A 25876-nucleotide genomic window follows, 5' to 3' on the forward strand; every position below is an offset into this window, starting at 1 on the left:
GACTGGAGGAATAGTGCACTGGGGTGTGTTTGGGAGAAAGGGTTCCACACTGACTGGAGAACTGCTGGTTTTCTTGTTGGCTGCTTCTGCCATCACAAAAACAGGATCTGGTTCAGAAGGAAATCTGTATTATAACATGGTTTATTTGATTTATGTGTCAGTAACATTGATCAGGGCGAGGATTTTAACTGCTGATTATTTGAAATGCTTTGGTAAAATCACTGCACGTAATGCGAGGAGCAAAATACACATCTAAGAAAAAAGGGGCGAACCTGTCACTGGGGTGGGGCCCTCAGGGGTCCATCTCAGTCCCTTCAGTCAGGGAACATAACTGAACCATAATCCACTGAAATGATATGTTCTGAGCTGTACTGACTCAACACACCCCGTCTCGCCTCCAGGCTTTATTTTACTGTTCTGTTTAAAACATTCGGTTATGAAAAGGTACAAATACGAACTTTTCACCTGGAACAACTTATTTAAGGTTCACAATCAGACCTTAAACCACTGCTGAACCTCTGAGGGAACATTTACACTGTTTGTGCCTAAATGAACGGAAAACGTCCCTGAACAGAACCTTCATTACTAACCGTGTGAAAAAGACTCTGAACTGATATCTGTTCATTTTATTTTCTAAGTATCCAATTCTAATTATTATGTAGTTGGACTAGTAATTATGAGGATAATGCTGGGGTGAAATGACTTCATAATTCATATGTACAGAATATTATGAACTCAAATGATATCTGTTGGTTTTATGAACTACTTATTGGAAATGATCATTTAAAAATGTGTTTAGATGTGCTTATTAAAGCATAAAGTGCTTATTAAAACATAAACATAAAAGGAAAGTCGAGATATGTTCAGTACAAATCCTAACCGAACCGAAAAACAACACAAACGCAGAAAACCGTCAACAGCGCCGCTCTACGGAGAGTATGCGTAAATCAAGCGCCACGAAGCGCTTCTTGAAAACGTCAGCGCTATATGCGTAAGATCGAGCTACACCGTGCTGCTTGAACGCACAGCGTGATTGACAGGCTCGTGAGGTGACGTAGGCGGGGTTGGATGTCGCAGCCGGACACAGCTGTTTCAGTGTGAGTGCAGACTCCGGGTCCCGGATGTAGTCCGGCAGTCTGTGTGTCCAGTCTTCCTCAGAGCTCCGTCTTCATGGAGCTCCCCGTTTGTTTCTACATGGATTTAGTAATGAAGCGGTTTTAGCGCGCGACTGATTCTCCTGAGAGAAACTACGAGAACGAGTCCATCAGAAGAGAAGCGCCCTCTACAGGTTTAACCCTGCAGTCTACAGACCCGGAGGAGGCGGACAGTAAGTAGCCTTCAGTGCTGAGATGAAGTAGGTCGGGTTACTCGGACTTTGGACCGGACCGGGGCTCTTTCCCGATGGCTGGTTCGGTGTCTGTTGGTCGGTTTGACCGCGTGTCGTTGAAGTTTCGTGTTGACCGCAGTAAAGTCGTCTCGCGGTCAGCGGCTCGGATTTCTACCGGCTCGAGCTCCGGACTGCAGTACCGCACATCCACAAACACTGGTAGCTTCAAAAGTCGAGCTCTCAGATAAAGAAACCAGGTTCAAACTGTTCAGACTGACCTGTGAAAAACCTCACAGCTCTTATTCTGCCCGGCCGTGGTCTGAGTAGAGCGCGAGCCCGGAAAGGGAAAGTCAGTGAAATATGAGCGGTTTTTTGACCTCGGCAGTTGATTTTCAGCACTAATGACTTCAGAATCTATGAAAGTGTTGATTCAGCAGCTCGGTTTGGAAAAGATTCACAGACGGAGCTGCTGTGTCTGATCACTACATACAGCTGTGTCTCCTTAGGAATCAGACTGTCTGACTCTGCAGTTTAACTCCACACTAACATCATCAGGAACCTTCAGACTCCCTTGTTGTTCATATTACTCGATTTGGAAAAGATTCACAAACGGATTTTGTGATATTTGGTTATTTGATTGTTGAATCTTTTCCAAACCGAGCTGCTGAATCAACACCTTCATAGATTTTGAAGTCATTAGTGTTGAAAATCACCTGCCGAGGTAAAAAACGCTCATATTTCACTGACTGGCTCTGTGGAACTTAAGAGGTGAGAAGCATAAATGTTCTTACACTGACCAAAACTATGAGACTCTCCTGCACCTGGATGTGAATCTTAGAAAAGTGAACAGAGAACAGAGAGTATCTCAGTGGTCAGAGAAATTGGTCAGGATAATTCACTGACAATAGTGGCCATTTTACCCTTGAGCTTATGGGAAAATAACATTTTCTGAAGGTTGAGCGCTTACTTTGATGAATACTTTGCCAAAAACACCAAAGAAGAAAATTTGAAAGAGATTCAAGGCATAAAATGAACTCTGTTCTCAGAAAGTGTGTAATACATGTGTGTCACTTGGACGAGTGTCGACCAAACGTAGAAGGAAAATGTAGCAACTTTCACTTTACCTTCTCCAAAGAGTGTTTAGAGAAATTACTGAGTGTAATAAGAGATGAAGTCATTGTGTGATGGTGGGAGACGCATTAAAGACTACAGCTCTTAACAGATGGTTGAATGTGTTTTAGTCACTTTCACAGTAAGAGACCAGACTCTCCTGAGCCCAGCTGTGTGTCTATGAAGAGTGATCAGTCAATGGGTAGAGGCATATACTTCAAACAGGGAGAGTCTTCACCTGAACTGAGGTGAGTACAGTATCATGGATAATATTTATTACCCCCCTAAATAGAGGGAGTAAAAGACCACTGTAAACACCAGTGCAGTGTCCCCATAGATGACTTTATCTAGAATGAGGAAAAGCCCATGATCGCCCCCTACTGTCTGGATCGAGGCATAGCCAATCGATCACAGATCACTATAATAAGAGCTACTGGTAGATTCTCTATTTAAGAGAAGAGCTAAGCTTTATGTCTGTTAATACTCTTTATCATGGATTCACCATCATTTTCCTACTTTTTACACATGAGTTCTCAAATGACTCCAGAGTTATGATTTTACCACAGATGAATTATTCTATTTATAAGCTACTGGGCAACAAATCATGTACCACTATAGTTACTACTAGTACTAGTACCATAGAGTAGTATCACTCTACGTTAAGTAAGTACAATTTTTTTTTTTAACTCGCCACATTTTCACTCTCAGTTCCACCTGATTAAATTGGCTAGTTCTTTTCTGAGCTGAATTATGGATGAAAAAGTGACAAATTTAATGAAAAATAAATAAATAAATGAGTGGAGAAACAATCTGTGTGCAGATGCTTCCAGACAGGTGTGCTGGATGATACCATTAAGCAGATAACATCCCACTGTACTCTGTGTCATGTATAAAAATGCTGAGCTGACCCATCTGACCTCAACTTTGGATGTAAATGACTGTGAAAGAGGGTCATTATTGGGGCACAGAGCTTCAGTCACAGAGGCTGCTCATCTGTCGGAAAAGAGGTTGGCTTCGCACAGGATAATGATCCTAAACACATCTCAGAATCCACAATGAACTACCTCAAGAGGTGCAAGCTGAAGGTTTTGCCAGGACCTTCACAGTCCCCTGACCTAACCAGCATTGCAAATCTGTGGATAAACCTCAAAAGAGCAAGGCGGCCCAAGAATCTCAAAGAGCAAGAAGTCTTTTGCAAGGAAGACTGGGTGAAAATCCCTAAAACAAGACCTGATAGACTTTGGCTACAGTGAGTGTTTACAAGCTGTGATATTTGCCAAAAGGGGTGTTACTAAGTACTGAACATGCAGGGTGCCCTTGTGCTTTTTTTTTAACTGTAAAAGATGGAAATAAAAAAGTAATCTTGCTTAAAATATTTAAAAAATGTGAAATCTTTAACTTTGTGTCTTTTGGAAATCAGGTTTTCTCTTACTCAAAATCTGCTCAAAATTTCTGTATGTAAGACTTTTACATATGGCTGTATGTAAGTAGTGTAAGCAAGTTTAATGTTTCTTCAGTTAACATTTTCACAGGCTGAGGTGGTGATGTTGTGTTCTGCTTGCCTTTCTGAAAAAAATAAACACACCACTCTATGATTTCAGTTCAGCATCTTAAGCCCCTTTATATGTGCACATCCTAATGCATATTATCCTGTAATGACATGAAGATCAATGAATAATGATTGACGTACTAAGTTATAAGATTGAGTAATTAAATACTAAACCCACTGAGAGATCTTTAGTGTTTAGGTGTTAATATGTCTACAGAAAGCAGATTTAGAGAGATATTTATAATTGTAATGTAACAATCTTTTGCCATTTTGTGGGTCCAACAACATTTTTATGTGAAAGACACTTTTATTAATTATTTCCTGGCAGAGAATTCCCACCCACAAGAAAAAAACAATATATGTTTGTTTTCTAACATGTAGACTAATAATTTCTCCACATTATTTATTCAGAATGCAGGACCATATTCACATTTCACCATCATTGTTCTTGGGTGAAAGCTTGAACTGCAGGAAGTGAGTAATAAAGTAACTGAAACATGTACTAGTGTACTGACTCTAATATGTAGTGTACTGACTCTAATATGTAGTATACTGATGCGATTTTGAGCAGTTTGTTGTGTTTTATTACATAAAAAATATCTGCAGTCCAGTTTTAAAGTTTCTCAGTGGTCCTCATATGAGATCCACTGAACTATGACATGGTGGTGTTTCAGTCGTTTTCTGTTAATGTTTATGTCCAATCAGGAACTGGAGCACAAAGTCATCTCTCTGGTGAAGAATCAGCTGAAGAGGTTCAAGAAGGTACTGAGTTCAGATTTCCCAGCATGCTCTGAGAGGGAGGTGGAGGATGAGGTGGATCAGACTGTCAGAGAAGGAACACTGCAGATCGCACTGCACGTCCTGAGGAACATGAACCAGACAGACCTCGCCAACACACTACAAACCAGTAAGAACTCTGTCACACTGGAACACTGAGCAGCTCTGGAAAGCCTGTATATACAGTGGTGATCTTTACATGAGGCTTAGGGTCCCCATGAAAATACAAAGCAGAAATATTGTGCATGTTAAATTTATTTATTTTATTATTTTAGTAATTTAATTAAGATTCATTTTTTTTAGATGTTTTATGTATTATGCATATTTTGTTAAATTTGAAAACCTACCATTCACTCTCCAGTCCATACTGTCCATATAAAGAAACAAAGCCCACACAAACATTATAAGTGATAATTAAAAAAAAAAATGTGATAAATGTAGGATTTGGGTTTTTTAAATACTCTAATAATATTCTTAACCCATTCTCAAAGTTAGATATTGAAATTAGGTATATTGACTAGATTTAAGATGATTTCACTTGTCAAGACATCATTTTGTGCAGTATAGACGGCTGTGCCACTCGGGGACCACCCAGAGCCACGACTAGTTTAAAAATGTACCACCAGGGGGCCTCATTCCTGTCTTTACCCTAGAACCTCAGAATCACTAATTCCACCCCTTTGTACATATACGCTCTGTTCTGACACAGTTTCCCTGATACAGAGCGCATTCCGTTATTTCTTTTCCATAATAAAGTTAATTATTTTACTAGTAACGAGTAAACTGAGCATAGAAATTCTGGACAGTTAAATATAAACAATCTGGAAGGAATTTGTTCAGGACAAAAGAGCAAAAAGATGATCCTTTATATCTAAATTAATTGTGGTTATTTAATTTTGCTGATGATTCCTAGACAAGAGAACCACAGAGCACAGTTCAGTTTAATATTGTGCTCCGTGTTGATAGAAGGGTAATGTGTGTTATTGTGTTTGTGGTAAGGATGTCAGACATTAACATGTTTATTGTTATTGTTTATTGTAATAATCTTTTTTCAGAACTGGCTCCTGCTTGTCATCAAAAGTTCAAATCTACATTGAAAAAGAAATTCCAGAGAATTAATGAAGGAATCTCATATCATGGAGGCTCAACACTTCTGAATGAGATCTACACAGAGCTCTACATTACAGAAGGGGGGAGTGTAGAGATCAAGAATGAACATGAGGTGAGACAGATTGAGACAGCGTCCAGGAGACCAGCAACACAGGAGAGACCCATCAACTGCAGTGACCTCTTTAAAGACACAGCCGTCAGAACTGTACTGACTAATGGAGTTGCTGGAATTGGAAAAACAGTCTCAGTGCAGAAGTTCATTCTGGACTGGGCTGAAGGAAAAGCAAATCAGGACATCCTCTTCATATTTCCACTTCCTTTTAGGGAGCTGAATTCAGTGAAGAGTAGAAAACTCAGTCTGGTTGATCTTCTTCGTCTCTTTTTCACAGACATAAAAAAGTTAAAACCAACAGATTATTATCAGTACAAAGTCTTGTTCATCTTTGATGGTCTGGATGAAAGTCGACTTCCTCTAGATTTCCAGAACAATGAGAGCTTGTCTGATGTAACACAGTCAGCCTCAGTGGATGAGCTGCTAACAAACCTCATCCAAGGGAATCTGCTTCCCTCTGCTCTTCTCTGGATCACCTCTCGACCAGCAGCATGTGGTCAGATCCCTCCTGAGTGTGTTGACCAGGTAACAGAGGTACGAGGATTCAGTGACCTGCAGAAAGAGGAATACTTCAGGAAGAGGATCAGTGACCAGAGTCTGGCCAACAGAGTCATCACACATATGAAGTCATCAAGAAGCCTCTACATCATGTGCCACATACCGGTCTTCTGTTGGATTGCAGCCACTGTTCTGGAGAGGATGCTGGGTGGAGCAGAGAGTGGAGAGATCCCCAAGACTCTGACTCAAATGTTCACACACTTCCTGATCTTTCAGATCAAACACAAAGACCAAAAGTACCATGGAAAATGTGACACTGATCCTCGGCAGACTAGAGAGATTATTCTGGCTCTGGGAAAACTGGCTTTCCAACAGCTGGAAAAAGGCAACCTGATCTTCTATGAGGAAGACCTGAGAGAGTGTGGCATTGATGTCAGAGAAGTGTCAGTGTACTCAGGAGTCTGCACTCAGATCTTCAGAGAGGAGTTGGGGCTGCACCTGGGGAAGGTGTTCAGCTTTGTCCATCTGAGTGTTCAGGAGTTTCTGGCTGCTTTGTTTGCATTTTTCTCCTTTATTTCTCAGAACAGAAATGTGCTGAAACAACAAACACATTCAGAATCAACAATGACTGATTTTCTCAAGAGTGCAGTGGACAGAGCTTTACAGAGTGAGAATGGACACCTGGACCTTTTTCTCCGTTTCCTTCTGGGTCTCTCACTGGAGTCTAATCAGACTCTCTTACGAGGTCTACTGACACAGACAGGAAGCACTTCTAACTGCAGAGAGGAAACAGTTGAGTACATCAAGGAGAAGCTCAGGGAGAATCTCTCTCCAGAGAAATACATCAATCTGTTCCACTGTCTGAATGAACTGAATGACCACTCTCTAGTGCAGGAAGCCCAGACATACCTGAACAGAGGGAACTACTATGGTCTAGATGGAGTCACCCTCTCTCCTGCTCAGTGTTCAGCTCTGGTGTTTGTGTTGTTGAACTCAGAGGAGGAGCTGGATGAGTTTGACTTAAGCAAATATGACCCATCAGACGAATGTCTTCTGAGGCTTCTGCCAGTCGTTACAGCATCCAGAAAAGCTGAGTGAGTATTTTCATTATTACACATTTTACTGTACTGTTTATTTTAAGAGTGATTTTAGGCATAAAGTATTCCATGATTTTAGTGGAATGCAACCCTGTAATCCCTGATTAACAAGCCCTTACTGAGTTAAAGTGGATGTGTTTGTGCAGGAAATCACTACAATGTGCAGGGTTGGGATGTAAAAGTATCAAAGTAGAAAGAAATGAGGTGTCTGAATTCAGTCCAAGTTACATTTTGAACAGGCAATATTCAGGACACAGTTAGCTTTTTAAACTTTTAAGATTTGGATACCCACCAAATAAAAACATTACATTTTTAGAAATAACACTATTAATATTTCTTGATTGACTATTTTAAAACCTCAATCAGAGAAGAGAGGACAGAATGAAAGGTGGTATATTGAATATGGTAGAATATTGGAGGCAGAAGGTGGTACAGTACTGGAGCAGATTGAGGAAGGGAGGAAGACCCTGCTTTGGTTCCTTGGTGAGCAGGAAACGTGTTAAAGTCCACCTTTCAGAGGTTTGATTTAAAAGTATTAAACGTTCAGCCAAATGTGATGAAATGTTATGGTGTTTCACTGTGTGGCTGTTTGGCTTTTGCAAAATGTTTCCTAGAATCTTAAAGCACTTTTTTATACAAACTGTTCCACTTTACCTGAAAATATTTAGGAGACTTGTGACTCACAAAAATTATTAATGTTTTAAATTTTATACGTTTTAAATTAATGCTTTTAAAACAAGCATTTGAATGGTGGATTTAACACCTTTCCTGCTCACCAAGGAACCAAAGCAGAGGCTTCCTCACTTCCTCAGAGCTCTGTGCAGGCCACAGGAGTTCTTTCACACCAAACTCACTAAGGCAGGTCTTTATAGAGTTTGCTTTGTGCACAGAGGCTCAAACTGCTGCCACAAAGTTGGAAGCATAGAATTATGTAACATTAATTTGTATATTTTTGTAGCATTATTATTACCCCTCACTGGAACTAAGGGGCCCAAATCCTGAAAAAAGACCTCTGGTCTTTTATTCTGTACCTGCTGTTTTTCTCCATTTACAATTTCTCTAAATGGTGTATTTCTTCAGTATTAATTGTACAGAGTAGAAACAGACTTTTTAGTGCTGTGTGGGGTTTAGATTAATGATTGATACGAGTCCTTAAAAGATGATATTGTATAGTTGTTGGCAGTGTGTGAAATGACCCCTGGTGTGACCCCTGGTGTAACCCCCCCCACAAACATCTTGACTGGCTACTCCAGCATTGGCTGACTGCTAACTCATTCACCATAAAGGCATTGATGTGAGCTTTAATGGCAAAAATATTTGGTTTAATAATTCTTCTTTTGGAAATGCTCTTTTCCAGTTTAGTAATGTGCTCTTCCACACATTCACTGAGATCTCACACATCTTCTCTTCTGTCTTTGGTTTTAGAAATGAGTCACAATTCACTCTTTCTATCAGTCTCTTGGTCAGTTTCTTAGGCTACTTTTACACCGCAGGTAAAAGTGGCCCAAATCGGATCTTTTTCCTCGTATGTGACACAGATGTGTCATTTGTGTGGCTGTATGAACAGCTAAAATACATTGAATCTGACATTTTCAATTCCGATTTGAGATGCTTTCATATGTGGTACTGAAATCCGATCCGTATCCGATCCGTATCCGATCTGCGGCAATGCGACTCTGTCTGAACAGCCAGATCGGAATTCATGCAACTTTTACCTCAGTCCAAAGTGACATTCGTCATCATTTCGCGCTGCTGAGACTCATAAACATTTAGGCTGAAATTTCTGTACCCAAAAAATAGAAGAGACTCATCACAGCCGCTCCGTGTTCAAATAGGTTTCGAACGGCCGAACGAGCTCGAGGCTGCAGCATTTAAAGAATCTGAGGACATGAACCAAAGAAGTGACAGTGACCGAATAATGAGCCCTGTTTATGGCGAACTCAAACACGTGGTGGGTGATGAGCCCAGCTGTCAACCACTGGAACTTCATAAGCTCTCCTGTGATGGCGAAGACAAAACTGAAGCTCCGGGAGTGACAGGCGTTCACTGGCCATCATGACTGTTTTCCTCCGCCTCGTGAAGTATTGTTCTTTTGCGCATGCGGGTCGGTTTAGGAGCGAGATCTGTTCAGACTGATGTTGCATACAGATCACATTTAAAAGATAATCTGAACTGCCCAACAAAAAAATCGGATTTGGTGAGAAAATCAGATTCGGGCCACTTTTACCTCCTGTGTAAATGTAGCCTTAGATTTGTAAATATGCGATGACATATTGTAAAGTTGTTCAGAGGTATCCCAGGCATAGTTAGGCTATGAAGGATCAACTGAGTGAACCAGTTTACAACAGCGCCACCCTGAAGCAGCAGTGCTGCATCACTAGCTACTTAAGAAAATCAAAGATACAATCTCACCATTTCCTGAGTGAAGCAGCTAAACAACGACCTTTCCCTGAATTTGAATTTGAGCTTCTGTTTTTCTCAAACAGACAGCTTAATATCATAAGGTTATTGTCAGTGAACCACCTAAATTTTGATTTTGAGACATTCATGGGGTCCAACTTGGGGGGGGGGTCTAGAATCCCCCAGGACCCCCCCCTATATTTTGCATCTTGGTTGTTGGCAGTTTCACTAACACTAATATGAATTTTGTTTGATGTTTTAATGAAAAAGAAAAATGTGCTGGATTTTGATTGATTAAAAAATCAGTGGTCTTGATATTTGTAATGAGTCATGTGAAGATGAAACTGAAAATGTAAGATTTTTTGCCAATTTGGATAGACGGGGATTAGGAGTGCAACAATTATTCAACTTAGTCGACTAAAATCGACGACCACATTAGTTGGCAACTAATTTAGAAGTCGATTAGTTGGTGACGTCATTACGCGTATTTGTCGCGCTCACTAGAAACGTTTCGACATCACCGCTCACTGAAGACTCAACAACAGCGCGATGGGAGCCTCAAGAACAAAATCCTCAGAAGTGTGGGAGCAAAACTTAGAAAAAAAAGGTTGTCAGTTGTGCTGTTTGTAAAGCCGATCTTAGCTGGCATGAGAGCAGATCCTCCATGTTGGAGCATCTGAAGAGGAATCTTGTCGGCTCACTGTAGTTGGGCCAGAGGAGCAAGTAACTATAATTCACAGCTCCCTGTTCAATTTCCAGATAACGCTTAGACTTTTAAACACTGCATCAGTGTCTTAACGCCGAGGCCACTGGTGCGGTCAAATTCACCGAACACAAGAGAGCGTTTGAGAACAGTTTTGGGTTTTCTGTGGACGTTTGGCTCCACTCGCTAACAGTTTAAGGAGGTAGTTCTCCGTGAACACACAGGGTAGCTGGACTAAGGGTCACCACTGAAATGAAGTGTTTACACAAAATCGTTCAAATTTCAAAACATTCTCCACTTTCCCATCCGCTCCATCACAGCGCATCTTCTCTGCAGCGGGGAGTTTCTGCTCTCAGAGGAGAGAGAGACTCTCACAGGAGCACAGAGAGACACTGACTTTCCTCCGTTTCACTGAAGATCTGTGACTGTAAAATTTAGTAAAGCAAAGTGTAGAAAAACAGCAGAGCACAGAGCACAGATCACAAACTGTACTGTTAAAATAGAACATTTAAAGTTAGATGTTTTTTATTTACTTCATTAAAGAAAAACTGATTTATTTTTCTAATATTTTATTGCTGCTACTTTGCTGCAGTACATTTATTGCTTTACTTTCCTTGGTTATGAATTTTGACAGGAAAAAATACAATAGAGGTTTATTTTTATCTTTTGTATTAGCAGGAAAGTTAATTAAAACAGTGAATTCTTGAATGGTATTCATCTTTATTGTCTTCATTTTTAGTTAGCAAATGCATAAAACAACCTCAAGCCAAAAAAGCTAAAAGAAGGTATTTGGTAACGTAGTGATTTATAATCTGAATAATCGATTATTCGTTTCAGTAATCGATAGATTATTCTACTATGAAAGTAGTCGTTTGTTGCAGAGAATGTTGTTAATACATTTGCTGAGTTGATCACTGTAATGATCTTCTTACTGAACTTCCTAAGAAAACAGTCCATCTTCTACAGCGAATGCAACAGAACAAATCCTAACAAAAACTAACCAGAGAGATCAGATCACTCCCATTTAGAAAGAACTGCACTGACTGCATCTTTCAGAATAGATTTTAAAGTTCTGCTACTAGTTTTTAAGGCTTTAAATGAGCTTAAAGCACCACTTACATCACAGAGTGTCTGTCTGTTTATGTTCCAACATGAGATGTTAGATCTGCAGATACTGACATTCTGCAAACACCTTCAGTAAAATACAGAAAACGTGGAGAGGCTCTTTCAGAGAGTGAAACTCAGTGCACACATTTAATGTATCTCTTTAACCTGGTGTTTCATTAAAACTCTTCATTACTTATCTTTTTGAATTGTCATTGTTCTATATGACTTTACAGCCATGTTTCCAAAAAAAGATGGGTCGTTGTGCAAATACAGAATTTAGTGATTTGCAGATTATTTAAACCCTGTAATTGACAGTAGTACAAAGACAACATATCAAATGTTGAAACTGATATTTTATTGTTTTTTAAAACTATTTATGCCCATTTTGAATTTGATGCCAGCAACATGTTTCAAAAAAAGTTGGGACAGGGTGTTTACCACTGTGCTGTATGACCTCTTCTTTTAACAACTCTATTAGTGTTTGAGAACTGAGGAGATCAACTGCTGTAGTTTAGAAAGAGAAATGTTTTCATTTTGGTAGCCTTCACTGTAAACAGTCCATTATTATTGTGTTGTATACAGTGGTGATAAAAGTGTCTAAATCCTTTAAAATTACCCAGTTTTCTACATTAACTGGTCATAAAATATCATCACTTCTTCATCTACGTCACAAGTAGACAAACAAAATGTGCTAAAGCTAATAACACACAAACTATGATAATCTGTCATGTGTTTATTGTTCACACCAATTAAACATTCACAGTGCTGGTGGACAATTTCAGTGAACCCTTGTATTTAATAACTGGTCTAAAGTCGTTTGACAGCAATAACCTGAAGAAAGTGCTTTCAGTAGCTGCAGATCAGACCTGCACAACATTCAAGAGGAATATTTGAGTGTTGTTTCTTCTACTGAGCTTCAGCTGGTGGACAGCCACCCTCACTGTAGGATATCTTGATAAAGTTGAGATATTTCTCTCTTGATGATGTCAGTCAGTCCAAGTCCAGAACAGCCCCAATTCATGATGCTCCCTCCAACGTTCCTCACTGTTGGGGTGATGTTTTCATGTCAGTATCTGAGCTTGTCTTTCCACCATATAGAGCTCATATCAGTAGTTTCAGAACTTCTGAACATCAGCAGCTCCTCTTTTACTGTTTCAGACAAAAGCTTGGTTGATGTTTTTGTGGAGCTGAAAAGGTTTTCAGAAAGTTCACTCATGAATGTTCTTTCAGCTGTTGAACCACCACTGGCTGACCATGTAATTTATTAGAGTGGTGTTTACTGGGGTTGAGGTCAAGGTTTTGAGCAGGCCAGTCAAGTTCTTCCACACCACATTCCACAAACCATTTATTTATGGACTCCAGTTTTCAAATGGGACACTGACACGTAGAAACAGGAAGAGTTGGAACCACATCTGTCTGTCTGTCCATCTATCTATCTATGTTTACCTGCCAAGCCTGCAGAACAACTTACACTTTGAATGTCTTCAGTTTATTTTCTTTAAATACTGAATCTTTACTGGTCCACACAGGTACCAGTGTCTGTGTCAGAGAGAGATCATTAGTATCATTACCTCATTCTCTCTCTCTCTCTCTCTCTCTCTCTGTGTGTGTGTGTGTGTGTACACACATGTGTGTGTGTATATATATATATATATATATATATATATATATATATATATATATATATATATGTGTGTGTGTGTGTGTGTGTGTGTGTGTATATATATATATGTATATATATATATATATATATATATATATATATAATTTTTCTGAGTCAGGGTGATGATTTTTGTCTAAATGTCTTTTTTTCCTGGTCTGTGTTTTGTAGGTCTGTTTGTATTTGAGGGTGTAATGATAATGTATCTGATATCATTTCTGTCACAGCCTGTCTCGGTGTTGTCTCTCAGAGAGAAGCTGTGCAGCTTTGGCCTCAGCTCTCAGCTCAAACGCTTCAAATCTGAGAGAACTGGATCTGAGTTATAATAGTCTGTGTGATTCAGGAGTGACGCTGCTCTCTGCTGGACTGGAGAATCAACACTGTAAACTGGAGACACTCAGGTATTAATTCATTGTACTTTTCTGCCTCCTGTTTTTGTGCTTTATGTGTTCATGTGTGTGTATGTTTGTGTGTTTGAAGGACAGAAAGAGAGACATGATGTTTATTTGTACTTGTAGTAATTTTACACCTTACTGAAAATATAAGGAGAGACAGTCTGTTCTAAGCTAATGGCTAACAGTGATGTGTGTTCGGTGTTTAATGACGACTAATTTATTTCACTCATGAACGTTTCTTTCCTAGTTAGAATCCAGTTTCTGCTGGAGTGAAACTGCAGGTGTGTAAATTTGCGGCTCTGCAGTCCGAACGTTCCTCAGAGTGCATTTAGGGCGGAGAGGTTCCTGCAGGGCGTTGTAAGGAAAAAATTGTACCCAAAGAAAACATAATTTTTCAGTTTAGCACTAGTTTAACATGATCAGCATGACAAATAAAAACTTATGAGATACATGTAAGTTCACTGGTCATTTTGGACAGCAGATAAAATGGTGATATTTGTAGTGCAGACATAAAGACGTCTGGTTCCTAGTACTATAATGGAGAACAATTTTGACTGTAAATTACTTTAGAAAGGAACATTTCACACCAAACTACTCTGAATGATCTTTTTACATCTAAACCATTAAATGATCAATTAATTTTGCTAAATGGATGGAGTTCCCCTTTAAAGAGAAAGTGTGAGACTGTTGAATGAGAACTGGGTAGATCCTTATTTTACAGAACAAGAGTTAACTAATATTTAATTAAGGTAAATATGTGGTACTTACGAGTAATTTTTTGATACATACTTTGCAAATATTTTGTTTTTTACATAACACACTACTAATTACTTACAGCGGCACTTATTCAGAAGTTAAAAGGTAAATATGAAGGTTTTAGTGATTCAGCCTTTCAGTGAGTAAGAAGAACAAATCAGCTGGTAAAACCCTCCAACAGGCGGGGAGGAAACTTAATGTGATAAACTTACCAAGTCTGGAATAGAGAGCTGTGTTTCTCAGATACAGCAAACAGAGAAATATTATATTAGACACAAACTACAAGGAGCAGAATGGAACTGCAGGAGAGAACCACTAAAACCTGCTTCTGCACTGAAGAAGATACTAGAGTGTGTGGTAGTGTTTACACAGTGAAGGACACTTTGTAGATCCTGCTCTAATAATAATAATAATAATAATAATAATAATAATAATAATAATGGCAACAGTAGCAGCAATAATAGTACTAGTGATAATACTAATAATTGTTTTGTGTTTTGTTTTTGTTATTATTACTGTTACTAATATAATTTTTTCTCTTGTTTGATGTTGTGATTTTGTTCTCGTCTGACTGGTAGAAAATACTGTGATATAAATTTGAGTTTATATCGCCGACGACTGACAGTGACTGACTTACACAATGACAACAACAAACATCAGACACAGAAACTTTCCTCTGTCTCTGATTACCAAACACACACACACACACACACACACACACGTCTCTTCACTGTGTGTGATGTCATCACTGTGGGGCAGATGGGAGCTGTAGTTCTTTGCACACTCATTAGATTATGTTGAACTCTGTGTTTGAATCGTTACTGAACTCTGCTGTCGGTCTTTTAGATTTAATATCTTGAATGATTGTTATATTCATGTATATTATGTTGATTTTCTCTGTATTGAAAGTCTTTTTTTCACTGTTTAGCTTGTTTTTGTACAAAACCTTTCATTTTAGCTTTAATCCTCTGTGTGTTTTGTCTTCGTTCATCCATTTATCACACAAAAACACCCCCCCCCCTTACCTTTTCCTGTCTTTTTTAAATTAGATTTGATCTATAACAGCATATACGGTTATGAACACTGTGTATGGTTTTGCTTTGCAAACCACAAAGACATAAAAACAGTTACTGTGTAAATACTTTGTACAACGATACGCTTTATTTTACAGCCCTGTTTCCATAATGTTACTGAGAACTTACCAGTAAACATACCATTTAATATGGAATGAGTTACTATCCTGGAAAAAAGGTACTTACTGAGTACTCAGTTGTTGGTACCCTGCAGTTCTTACAGTGTCAGCATAACTTGTAATCTACTCTACTCTGTCACACAGAGATCACATAGTCATTTACTTCCTGAAGCAGTTTGGTAGAACTTGTCTTTACTGTGTAACTTTTCAGCATTAAAAGCTGAAATATACCTCATATTTATCACATTAGTTTTATTAGTTACATATTAAAGTTGCAGAGTATGCAGGTATATATTACTTGTAGTTGTTACATATTTACTATTAAACTCTGAGTAAGTACTGCTGTACATATATATGGACTTGCTAAGTATGTACCAGAAAATTGCTTGTAAGTACATATTTACCTATTAAATACCAGGTACTGTACCTTAAAAAGTGTTAAACCAGGTGTGGACACTAAGATAACCCTCACCAATAGCTCACCCAGACCAACAGCTCCAGCTCAGCTTCAGTACAGACAATCAGACAGACCTACAGTACAAAGTGTGGTCTTTACCCAAACAACACCCAGTTACTATTGTTTTGTACACAGTGGCAAATAAAATTTTGTACATACTTTGATATCACTGAGTTTTCTGCATGAATTGATAAAAAAAAATATTTTCTTCTTCATCTAAGTCACAAGTACAGACAAACACAATGGGCTAAAGCTAATAACACACAAACAATGATAATCTTTCATGTGTTTATTGTTCCCACCAATTAAACATTCACAGTGCTGGTGGAAAAAGTCAGTGAACCCTTGTATTTAATAACTGGTCAAGAACCATTTGACAGCAATAACCTCAAGCTAGTGTTTTCAGTAGCTGCAGATCAGACCTGCACAGCGTTCCAGAGGAATATTGAACTGTAGGAGATCTTGATAAACTTGAGAATTCATTTTTCTCATGATGATTCCAGGCAATCCAGACACAAAGGCAGCAAATCTGCCCCAAACTATGATCCCTTCACAGCACTTCACTGTTGGGGTGATGGTGTCATGTTGATGCAGAGTCCTTTACTCCACAGTGAGCAGCAGCTTCCTCTGTGGTGTCCTGCTATAGACACCATGTCTGTTGTTCATGTGTTAGTAGGAGTGAACCATGACTCAGCATCAGAAAACTGACCACTAATTCCACATAATGGTCATTTTCCCAAATAAACCTGCACACTACACAAACAGTGTCAGCGGTGGGCAGAATTAAATCAGTGGGCACGGCGGCCTGTAAGATTTTAATAACCTGCCCTTTGATCAGAGCATTACTTTACGAACAAAGTCATAGCATAACAGAGTCCATCCTCCTGTCCTTCTGGATGTAGTGGTCGATGGGGGGGTCATGCTGCTGATCCCTTCCTTTTAAATTAATCAACAATAGCTTCTCAAGCGTTCTGATGGTGATGGGCTGACTTGGATAAACTTCCTAAATCACAAAATCCATCTCTGGCCCGAGACCCCCTCTCTCCCCCCAACAACAAGAGGTCCCAGCAGCAGAGCCTTTTTCTCCTTGGTGAATCCGTCATCCAAGGTGTCGTGGTGTAATTGCTGGAGTTGAAAAGCCTCTCAAAAGCATTTTAAGCAAACTAAGCTCTGGTGTTGGTCGTCCTTCACCGATTAACTCCAACTCTTCATTAAAAGTTCATCTAGAAAACGGTACAGATAATAAACTCAGCGATGTCCTCCTCACCAGCGGCAACGCTACTCTCAGCTTCCATCACAAACCAACAAGCTCGCTAGCTTTCTTCACTAACTTCGTCTCCAGAGCCTGTGTGTCTCCACAGCGGGCAGAACTTGTCATAAACTTAGCCATAACAAAGCCCACCCATTAAAAGGGATATGATTGGTCAGTTTTACTGTCATTTGAAGTTGGTCTCTCACTGAATTACAATTGCTTGGCCTGCTGTAAATTTATAGCTGGACCACCAATCACCATCATTCTTTCCTGCAACAGCAGATACAGCAAAATTCCTATAGGGGGAGACAAAGGGGCTTCTCTAATTTAACCCTTCACATTCCAGTACATAATTTATAGGCAGGTTTAAAGGATTTATTTGCTTAGATTTGCATTTGTTTAGATGTTGATTGTCAAAATATGATGAGATAAAACTAGAACTGCTCATTTTTAACATATTTTTAGAATATCTTAGTCCGTCTCTGAGGACGTAGAGGGTCCTGACGGTTCCCCTCTTTGTTAAACTCTTGAACAGAGATGTAAACCAGTTCCAGTGATTCCTTTAAGCCTTTAGCTGTTACTGTACCATATTTACTGATTTACTTACTTTTTTCTGCCAAGCCTAAAATATATTTTTTACATTTCAGTCTCTTTTCTCTAAACACTGAACCTTTACTAGTCCACACAGGTGTTCACCCAGTGACCATGCAAGAGAGAAATTAGTATCATTACCTCTCTCTCTCTCTCTCTCTCTCTCTCTCTCTCTCTCTCACACACACACACACACAACATAAACACAAATGCTTTTAAGATTGATTTTTGTGAAAATGTCTTTTTTCCTGGTGTGTGTTTTGTAGGTCTGTTTGTATTTGAGGTGTAATGATAATGTATCTGATATCATTTCTGTCACAGGCTGTCTCGGTGTCGTCTCTCAGAGAGAAGCTGTGCAGCTCTGGCCTCAGCTCTCAGCTCAAACACCTCAAGTCTGAGAGAACTGGATCTGAATTATAATAGTCTGTGTGATTCAGGAGTGATGCTGCTCTCTGCTGGACTGGAGAATCAACACTGTAAACTGGAGAAACTCAGGTATTAATTCATTGTACTTTTCTGCCTCCTTAACATACTTTGCTATTTCTGTGCTTTATGTGTTCATGTGTGTGTATGTTTGTGTGTTTGAAGGACAGAAAGAGAGACATGATGTTTATTTGTACTTGTAGTAATTTTACTCTTTACTGAAAATATAAGGAGTAAAAATTAGTAGAACAACAAACTACTAAGTATTCAGAGCTGCACTTACTGAGAAGTTTAAAAGGTGTATATGAAATACTTATATGTAAATTTTGGGTACATACTTTGCAAAAAACTTCATGAACAGTATCGGGTATAACTACTGTATAACTACATACTCTGAATTTAATGATAAATGTGTTATACTTACTAGAAATATTTATTGCATAATTTTCAAGTTCAGTATGTAAGTACAGAGTAACTAATGTGAGAAATATCAGGAATATTTCAGCTTTTAGTGATTCAGTGTTTCTGTAAGTATATGCATATGTGACAGAGGAAGTAGATATAAACTAGAAGTAGAATAAATTAGATTAAGTACCTTTATTTCAGTACAGTAACACATTTAGTATTACTTGGTACATTTACTGGTAAGTTCTCTGTAATAGTGTTGTAACATTGTAGTAACAGAACTGTAAAATAATCTAACTGTGTGCATAGTAATTACACACCACCCACATGTTCTAATAGTGTTTTTTGTGTGTCTTTGTGACATGCAGATCATATAACCATACACTTTTTTCACTGTGTGTGATGTCATCACTGCGGGGCTGATGGGAGCTGTAGTTTTTTTGCACACTTTTTAGATTATGTTAAACTCTGTGTTTTAATCGTTACTGAACTCTGCTGTTGGCCTTTTAGGTTTAACAGCCATTGTTTGCTAATCTAGATCTGATCTGTAACAATATGTATGGTTATGAAAGCTGTGTATGGTTATGGTTATGAACACTATGGTTATGAATACTGTGTATGGTTATGAATACTGTGTATAGATTTTCTCTGCATACTACAAAGAAAACAGTTACTGTGTAAATACTGTATACAAATTTACACTTTATTTTGCAGCCCTGTTTCCATAATATTACTGCGATCTTATCAGTAAACATCCCATTGAATGAGTTACTATGCTGTAAAAAGGTACTTTCTGAGTACTCAGTCGTAGGAATCCTGCATGGTCTTTACCATGTAACTTTTCAGCATTAAAAGCTGAAATGTACCTCACATTAGTTGTGCTAGTTTCATATTAAACTTTCAAAGCACCAAATATTTATTTATTGTTTGTAATTATTATTAACACAATTAAACTCTGAGTAAGTACTGTTGTACATACCTTGCACATACTATGTATTTGGTATATACCAGAATATGTACCAGAAAATTACTTGTAAGTACATATTTACCTATTAAATACTAGGTACAGTTTCATAAAATAAAGTGCTAAAGAAAACTGACCAAAAAAGTATTTAAGCCAGTAGTAGAAGCTGCAGATGTGTAAGTGCTAATCAAGGTGTGGTCACTAAGATAACCCTCACCAATAGCTCACCCAGACCAACAGCTCCAGCTCAGCTTCAGTACAGACAATCAGACAGACCTACAGTACAAAGTGTGGTCTTTGCCCAAACAACACCCAGTTATTATTTTTTTACATAAAGTGGCAAGAAAAATATTTGGCTCTTTTGAAGTTACTCAGTTTTTTGCATTAATTGGTCATAAAATGTGATTTTGTCTTCATCTGAGTCACAACTACAGAAAAACACTTGTGCTAAAGCTAATAGCACAAACAGTGATAATATTTCATGTGTTTCTTATTGATGTGCACAGCAGTTAAACATTCACAGTACTGGTGAAAAAGTTATGCTGTCAAAGAATTTTTGACAGCATAACCTGTAGGAAGCGTTTTCAGTAGCTGCAGGTCAGACCTGAACAACGTTCAAGAGGAATATTGGAACATTCTTCCTTCTACTGAGCTTCAGCCGGTGGACAGCCACCCTGACCTGAACTGTGGGTTACCTTGATAAACGTGGGAACATATAAACATATCAACCATATAAAGCTCATATCAGTAGTTTCAGAACTTCTGAACATCAGCACCTCCTCTTTTACTGTTTCAGACAAAAGCTTGGTTGATGCTTCTGTGGAGCTGAAAAAGTTTTCAGAGTCTTTACTCATGGATGTTCTTTCAGTGCTTAGATCAGCACTGGTAGATCATCTTATTCATCCTAAAGGTGCTGGAAGGGGTTGAGGTCAAGGCTTTGAGAAGGTCAGACAGCTCCTTCCACACCACATTCAGCAAATCATTTCTTTATGGACTGTAGTTTCTGAATGGGTCATTGTGATGCTGAACCAGAAGAGTTGGAACCACATCTGTCTGTCTGTCTGTCTGTCCATCTATCTATCTGTGTTTAACTGCCAAGCCTGCAGAACAACTTACACTTTTAATGTCTTCAGTTTATTTTCTTTAAATACTGAATCTTTACTGGTCCACACAGGTATTTAACCAGTGTCTGTGTCAGAGAGAGATTAGTATCATTACCTCATTCTTCCTCTCTCTCTCTCTCTCTCTCTCTCTCTCTCTCACTCAAACACACAAACAAATACTTGAACACTTGAAATGTTTTTAATACATCACGCTTTTTTCCTCTCCTAATGTTAAACTGTGTTTTGTGTTTTACTAAGTTAACAGTTTTAAATGCTGTATTGTTTCAGCTTCTGCACTAGTTTTGTATTGTATAGTTTTGTGGGTGTGTCAGTTATATATAACATAAAACTGTCTTGCTGCATTTGTTTATGTCAGTGTTCATATAAAACAAGTACATCTAGTTTTATACTGAGTTGCCATTTGAACAATTGATAATAGTTTTGGTGTGTTAATAGAAGGTCAGTTATCAGACATGAGTTTGACTGTAAAAATACACCATTAACACCATTAGAGGATCATACAGAATGAATTCAATTATGTAGTGTGTAGTTTCTTAATTGCTTGTGTGAGATGTTGGTGTTTGTATAGATTGTATATGTAGTTGTGTGTAGAACCGTAAATGTGAGGACGTTTTCTTCATCTCTCTACAGATTATTTGACTGCGGGATTACAGAGGAAGGCTGTATAGCTCTGGGTAAAGCTTTGAAATCAAATCTATCACACTTGAGAGAGCTGGAACTGGGCAGGAATAAACCAGGAGAGTCAGGAGTGAAGATGCTTTCTGCTCTACTAGAAGATCCACACTGTAAACTGGAGAAACTACAGTAAGTTACTGACCTGCTTTCACATTACACACATACACACACACACATACACACATACAGATGCACACATACACGGAAAAGACAGAAAGAGAAAGGGAGTGAGAGAGGGAGTGAGAGAGAGAGAGTGAGAGAGAGCGAGAGAGATAGTGAGAGAGAGCGAGAGAGAGAGGGGGAGATGTGTAATGGCTTTGTGAGGTGGGTCTCATTGTTCTGTCTTGTGTGTTTGTGATGGTTTGTACAAAGTTTGCATGTTGAGTCTGTGGCTGCAAAAAGTGTGTTCATATCTGACATTCTGTCTTATTCTATGTTTTACAGCATCAAAGACCACATTTACTGGTAGGAGGCTTATGAGCAGAGGATGACGTCTCATAGAACCAAGTCTTGGTCATCAGGTTTGGACTGTTGTTTTCCTGTATAACAGTCGCTGCACCTTGGATAGAACGTCTGTCAAACTCCTGACATTTGAGGACGACTTCACATTGTTTAGCAGGACACAAGGTGCTTCTCCTCCTCCCAAAGCGCCTGGACTCAACATCAACCCTCTCAAACCAGTGAAATGCTGACAGACTTTCATAAACTCAGTCTATAAATCAACACTTTTTGATCTGCACTGTTAAATCATATACATAGTATACATGGTTGTAGTTTTCCTCCTCATGTTCAGTTATTCTGTATTTGGTTTGAATTTGATATGTACTTTATGTAATGCCTTTAAATTATTTTATACATAGTTTTTTTTCACTACATTTTAATAATAAAAGTCTGTGGACATTACATGATATCATCCTGAAGTTATCATTTCAAAGCCCAGTTATGTTTACCAAGGGGTGGTGTGGTCTTCATGGTGAAAGCCTGAGGTCATCACAGAAAAGGCCAGCTGTGTTAGCCTAAGGTGATTCAGTGTACTTGGCAACGGCCGGAGGTCATCATTGTAAAGCTCAGCTATAGACAATATAGTTTACATGGTAACAGGTTAAGGTGATCATAGTAAATCCCAGCTTTGTCAGGCTCTGGATAATTTAGTCTACATAACAGTCTGGGCTCATTATAGTAAGAGCCTAAAGTTAAACTACAAATATAAGATTTTCATGGTAAAGTTGGTGAGATTAAAACCTTCCAAGAACAAACTAACATCGACTCACCAACCAGAGCAAAATGTGTTAAGCAGGATGGAGAAGCAGCATAAAAACACCCAGCTTTTCAGTCAGATATTATGTTTGGTTAAGCACAGAAGACTTTGGGGCACAAATCTCACAAAGCCTTTTCACAGAGTCCGTAAACAAAAAGGCAGAATGTATGTGTAACTCAAAAACTGACCAACCTAAATGTTTTACTTTCTCCTCAAGTTTCTCCTCCTTAACGTCATGGTAGTTGCATGTGGCGTCGCTATGACAACCAGCTACATTGATACTCTATCTGCAGTGGAAAAGGGAGTAGCTGGTACCAAAAGCAGAGCTGAGTTGAGTCGTATCGTGCAGTGGAAAAGCACCATTAGTGTGATCTTTGCTCCATTTTGACTCTTGTGAGAAAACGCTGACATCAGTCTGAATGTCCACCAGGTGGCAGTAATTACAGCTGTTGACAGAATCCCTGAAAATTCATCTGAAACCAAATTCCTTTGAGGGGGAAAAGCCTCAAAAATCTCAGGACACCTAATAGCCTTAAAAACATCATCTATTTCTTTTTTGGTTTGTGATTAATAAAAACATCACATTTTATTTTGAGGAAAACGACATCACGAACATATTCATGACAGAAACTAAAACAGAATCAACATCTACATGATCTTTATAATAAATCCTCACTGCAAACACAATCTTCATACATAAAGATTATTTTTCTACAGCTTCCTCCTGTTTGTTCTGTCACGCCTCTTGCAGAATTTCCCAAATGTTTATGGAGCTGGATGGATACCGAAACTGTCCGAGCAGCTCCTTAGAGCTGACCGATCAAGGTGGAGTGACCTTAATTCAGTCCTTCCTTTACTAAGAGAATCGTATCTGTCTCTGTTCTCTCCATTTACAGGATTCATTCACTTTGTTTAAACAGTAACACTGAAAATCAAACTTTATTGAAAATTTTCAAAACTTTGTCGTCAAATGTTTGGCAGGCAGTTTACAGAGCCATGAAGAAGCATTTGCCTCCTAATGTCTTCTATTTTTGCATATTTGTCACACTTAAATGATTCAGATTTTAAACTAAATGTAATTTAAGGCAAAATAAAAAAAGAAAATTTAGATACTAATTGGGATCAATTAAACTAGACAAACCCAGGCTTGATTATTGGCAGCTCTACTGAAAGGGTTACCAAAATCCCTCCAAGAGCACAGCGACAACTCCTCCAGGAACTCTGAATAGAACCCACAAGAACATCTAAGGAACTTCCTCACCTCAGATAAGGTCAGTGTTTCTGCAGTTGATTGGTTCCAGCAGTTATTGCTGCTAAACTGGTGGCAGAACCAGTTATTAAGTTTAGGAAGCACATCATTTTTTCATATTGGTGATTTAGATGTTTTCTCTCTTTCAATAAATGAACTGACCATTTAAAAACTGTGTTTTGTGGTTCCTCATGTTCTCATTGTCTCATATTGTATTATGTCTGAGGATCTGAAACCATTTAGAAACACTTTGTACTTCACACAGTCAGTGTCTCTAAATGAGGGAGTCATTTGTAGGACTGCACAGAATCTGCATCTGCAGGCCTCCAACAAGAACATCACTCAATATATTTCAACATTCAAGTTGCTTGAAAATAGTCTCAATCTACACTGGTATGTTGGTTCTAGATTGCAGAGCAACATTTGTAGAGGAAAAGCCCCCCAGTAAGCCCCTCTGAACATAAATAAGCATATTTCTCATTTCAGATTTAAGAGATACAGACAGGTGACAAATTAAAGGAAAAACTTGAATGAACAATTGGAGAAACATAACGAGTGCAGATGGTTCTAGACAGGTGTTCTAGATAATACAGTAAAGCATTTAATCTCCTATCAAACTCTGTGGCCAGTATGAAACACTGAGCAGCCCAGTTGACCTTGATTGTGGATCTTTTAGGGGCGCAGATGGAGCTTCAGTCACACAGACGTCTAAACTGGACAGTGTTTTAATAGGAACAGAGACTAAAGTGACCTCTGCATTTAGATCAGTGTGAAAGACTTTAGTAAACAGGGCTGGTCAGTAATTCATGTTTGTGCATTATTGTGATCTGTAAAGTAGAACATGAGAGCAGATGTTCCTCAGGTGACTGAGAACGTCAATGAAGAACGTAGGGCTGTAGGGCAGGAACCCCTCATTATAAAGTCCACTGACCATATCAGAGCTCACTGGAAAAGTGATGGTCAGAGGAGTCAGTCGTCCTGTTAGACACCTATGGGAGATTTTGGACAGATGTTTAGACAGCGCTGTCCACCACCATCATCAAAACACCAGCTGAGAGCTCGACTTTTGAAGTTCTAAGCTTTAGAAAATAAAACCCTGATGTGGAATTTTGGCGGATTTTGGCGCAGAAAATGACGTCATCTGAATTCCCAGATCAGGACTAACAAAGCCACCAGTGTTTGTGGATGTGCGGTACTGCAGTCCGGAGCTCGAGCCGGTAGAAATCCGAATCGCTGACCGCGAGACGACTTTACTGCGGTCTCTGACCGGAAAGAAGCGCTTTCACTATTCACAGTCAAACCGCTGCAGAAAGGAGCCCGACTGTCCATCTAAACTGGACTCATCCTGCTGCGGTCATTGGGGACCAGCTGAGGTCAGTCGCATCTCTTCATGATCAGCGTCTCATTTGGTGACCAGCAGGAACGCGCGAGATGCGGAGTCGCCTTAACCCTCCTGCTGTGTTCCGGTCAGATCTGACCGATTCACAAGTTTCCTCTTTGAAAAGTGTAGTAATTTCCTCTGTTTGTCTTGAGGCTCCCTGACTTTGTTCACACGTGGTTTCTGAACACCTAAAACAAATCTGACATACTTTTATAAAAATGTGGCTGTTTTATGGAACTTGTATACAAATATATAGAAAACTGTAAATATGTCCAAACAGTGTACGGGTCAAGCTTTTTTGGGC

General features: G+C 38.9%; 2 protein-coding genes across 4 annotated transcripts in view; both read left to right on the forward strand.

Moving 5' to 3' along the window:
- The first annotated feature begins 1064 nt into the window (after nucleotides 1-1064).
- Nucleotides 1065-25876, forward strand: part of LOC118803505 (GTPase IMAP family member 4-like) — a 55526-nt gene continuing 30714 nt past the window's right edge. Inside the window, exon 1 of the mRNA XM_036563998.1 lies at nucleotides 1065-1303. The gene's annotated coding sequence lies outside the window, so the exon portion shown is untranslated. The remainder of the gene's footprint in view (nucleotides 1304-25876) is intronic.
- On the forward strand, nucleotides 1148-22594 carry LOC118803504 (NLR family CARD domain-containing protein 3-like). Of its 3 annotated transcripts, XM_036563995.1 has the most exons (8): nucleotides 1148-1327; nucleotides 2569-2685; nucleotides 4692-4893; nucleotides 5819-7577; nucleotides 13678-13851; nucleotides 18415-18588; nucleotides 21640-21813; nucleotides 22129-22594. In XM_036563995.1, exons 3-8 carry the CDS (start codon nucleotides 4857-4859, stop codon nucleotides 22151-22153), a joined length of 2343 nt encoding a protein of 780 aa, XP_036419888.1. In that variant the 5' UTR covers nucleotides 1148-1327; nucleotides 2569-2685; nucleotides 4692-4856; the 3' UTR covers nucleotides 22154-22594. The 3 variants fall into 3 exon arrangements, with proteins under 3 accessions (XP_036419888.1, XP_036419889.1, XP_036419887.1); XM_036563996.1 differs by lacking the exon at nucleotides 13678-13851; XM_036563994.1 differs by lacking the exons at nucleotides 1148-1327; nucleotides 2569-2685 and having other exon boundaries at nucleotides 4674-4893.

The sequence above is a fragment of the Colossoma macropomum genome, unplaced genomic scaffold (assembly GCF_904425465.1).
Source record: "Colossoma macropomum unplaced genomic scaffold, Colossoma_macropomum, whole genome shotgun sequence".
NCBI classification, from domain to species: domain Eukaryota; kingdom Metazoa; phylum Chordata; class Actinopteri; order Characiformes; family Serrasalmidae; genus Colossoma; species Colossoma macropomum.

Bases quoted from the DNA above. Each gene is read 5' to 3' on its own strand.
- LOC118803504 (XM_036563994.1), top strand. From the start codon at position 4,674: ATGTTTATGTCCAATCAGGAACTGGAGCACAAAGTCATCTCTCTGGTG. The intron at 7,578-13,677 runs GTGAGTATTTTC...TTTCTGTCACAG, and splicing joins ACAGCATCCAGAAAAGCTGA to CCTGTCTCGGTGTTGTCTCT. The intron at 21,814-22,128 runs GTAAGTTACTGA...TATGTTTTACAG, and splicing joins TGTAAACTGGAGAAACTACA to CATCAAAGACCACATTTACT.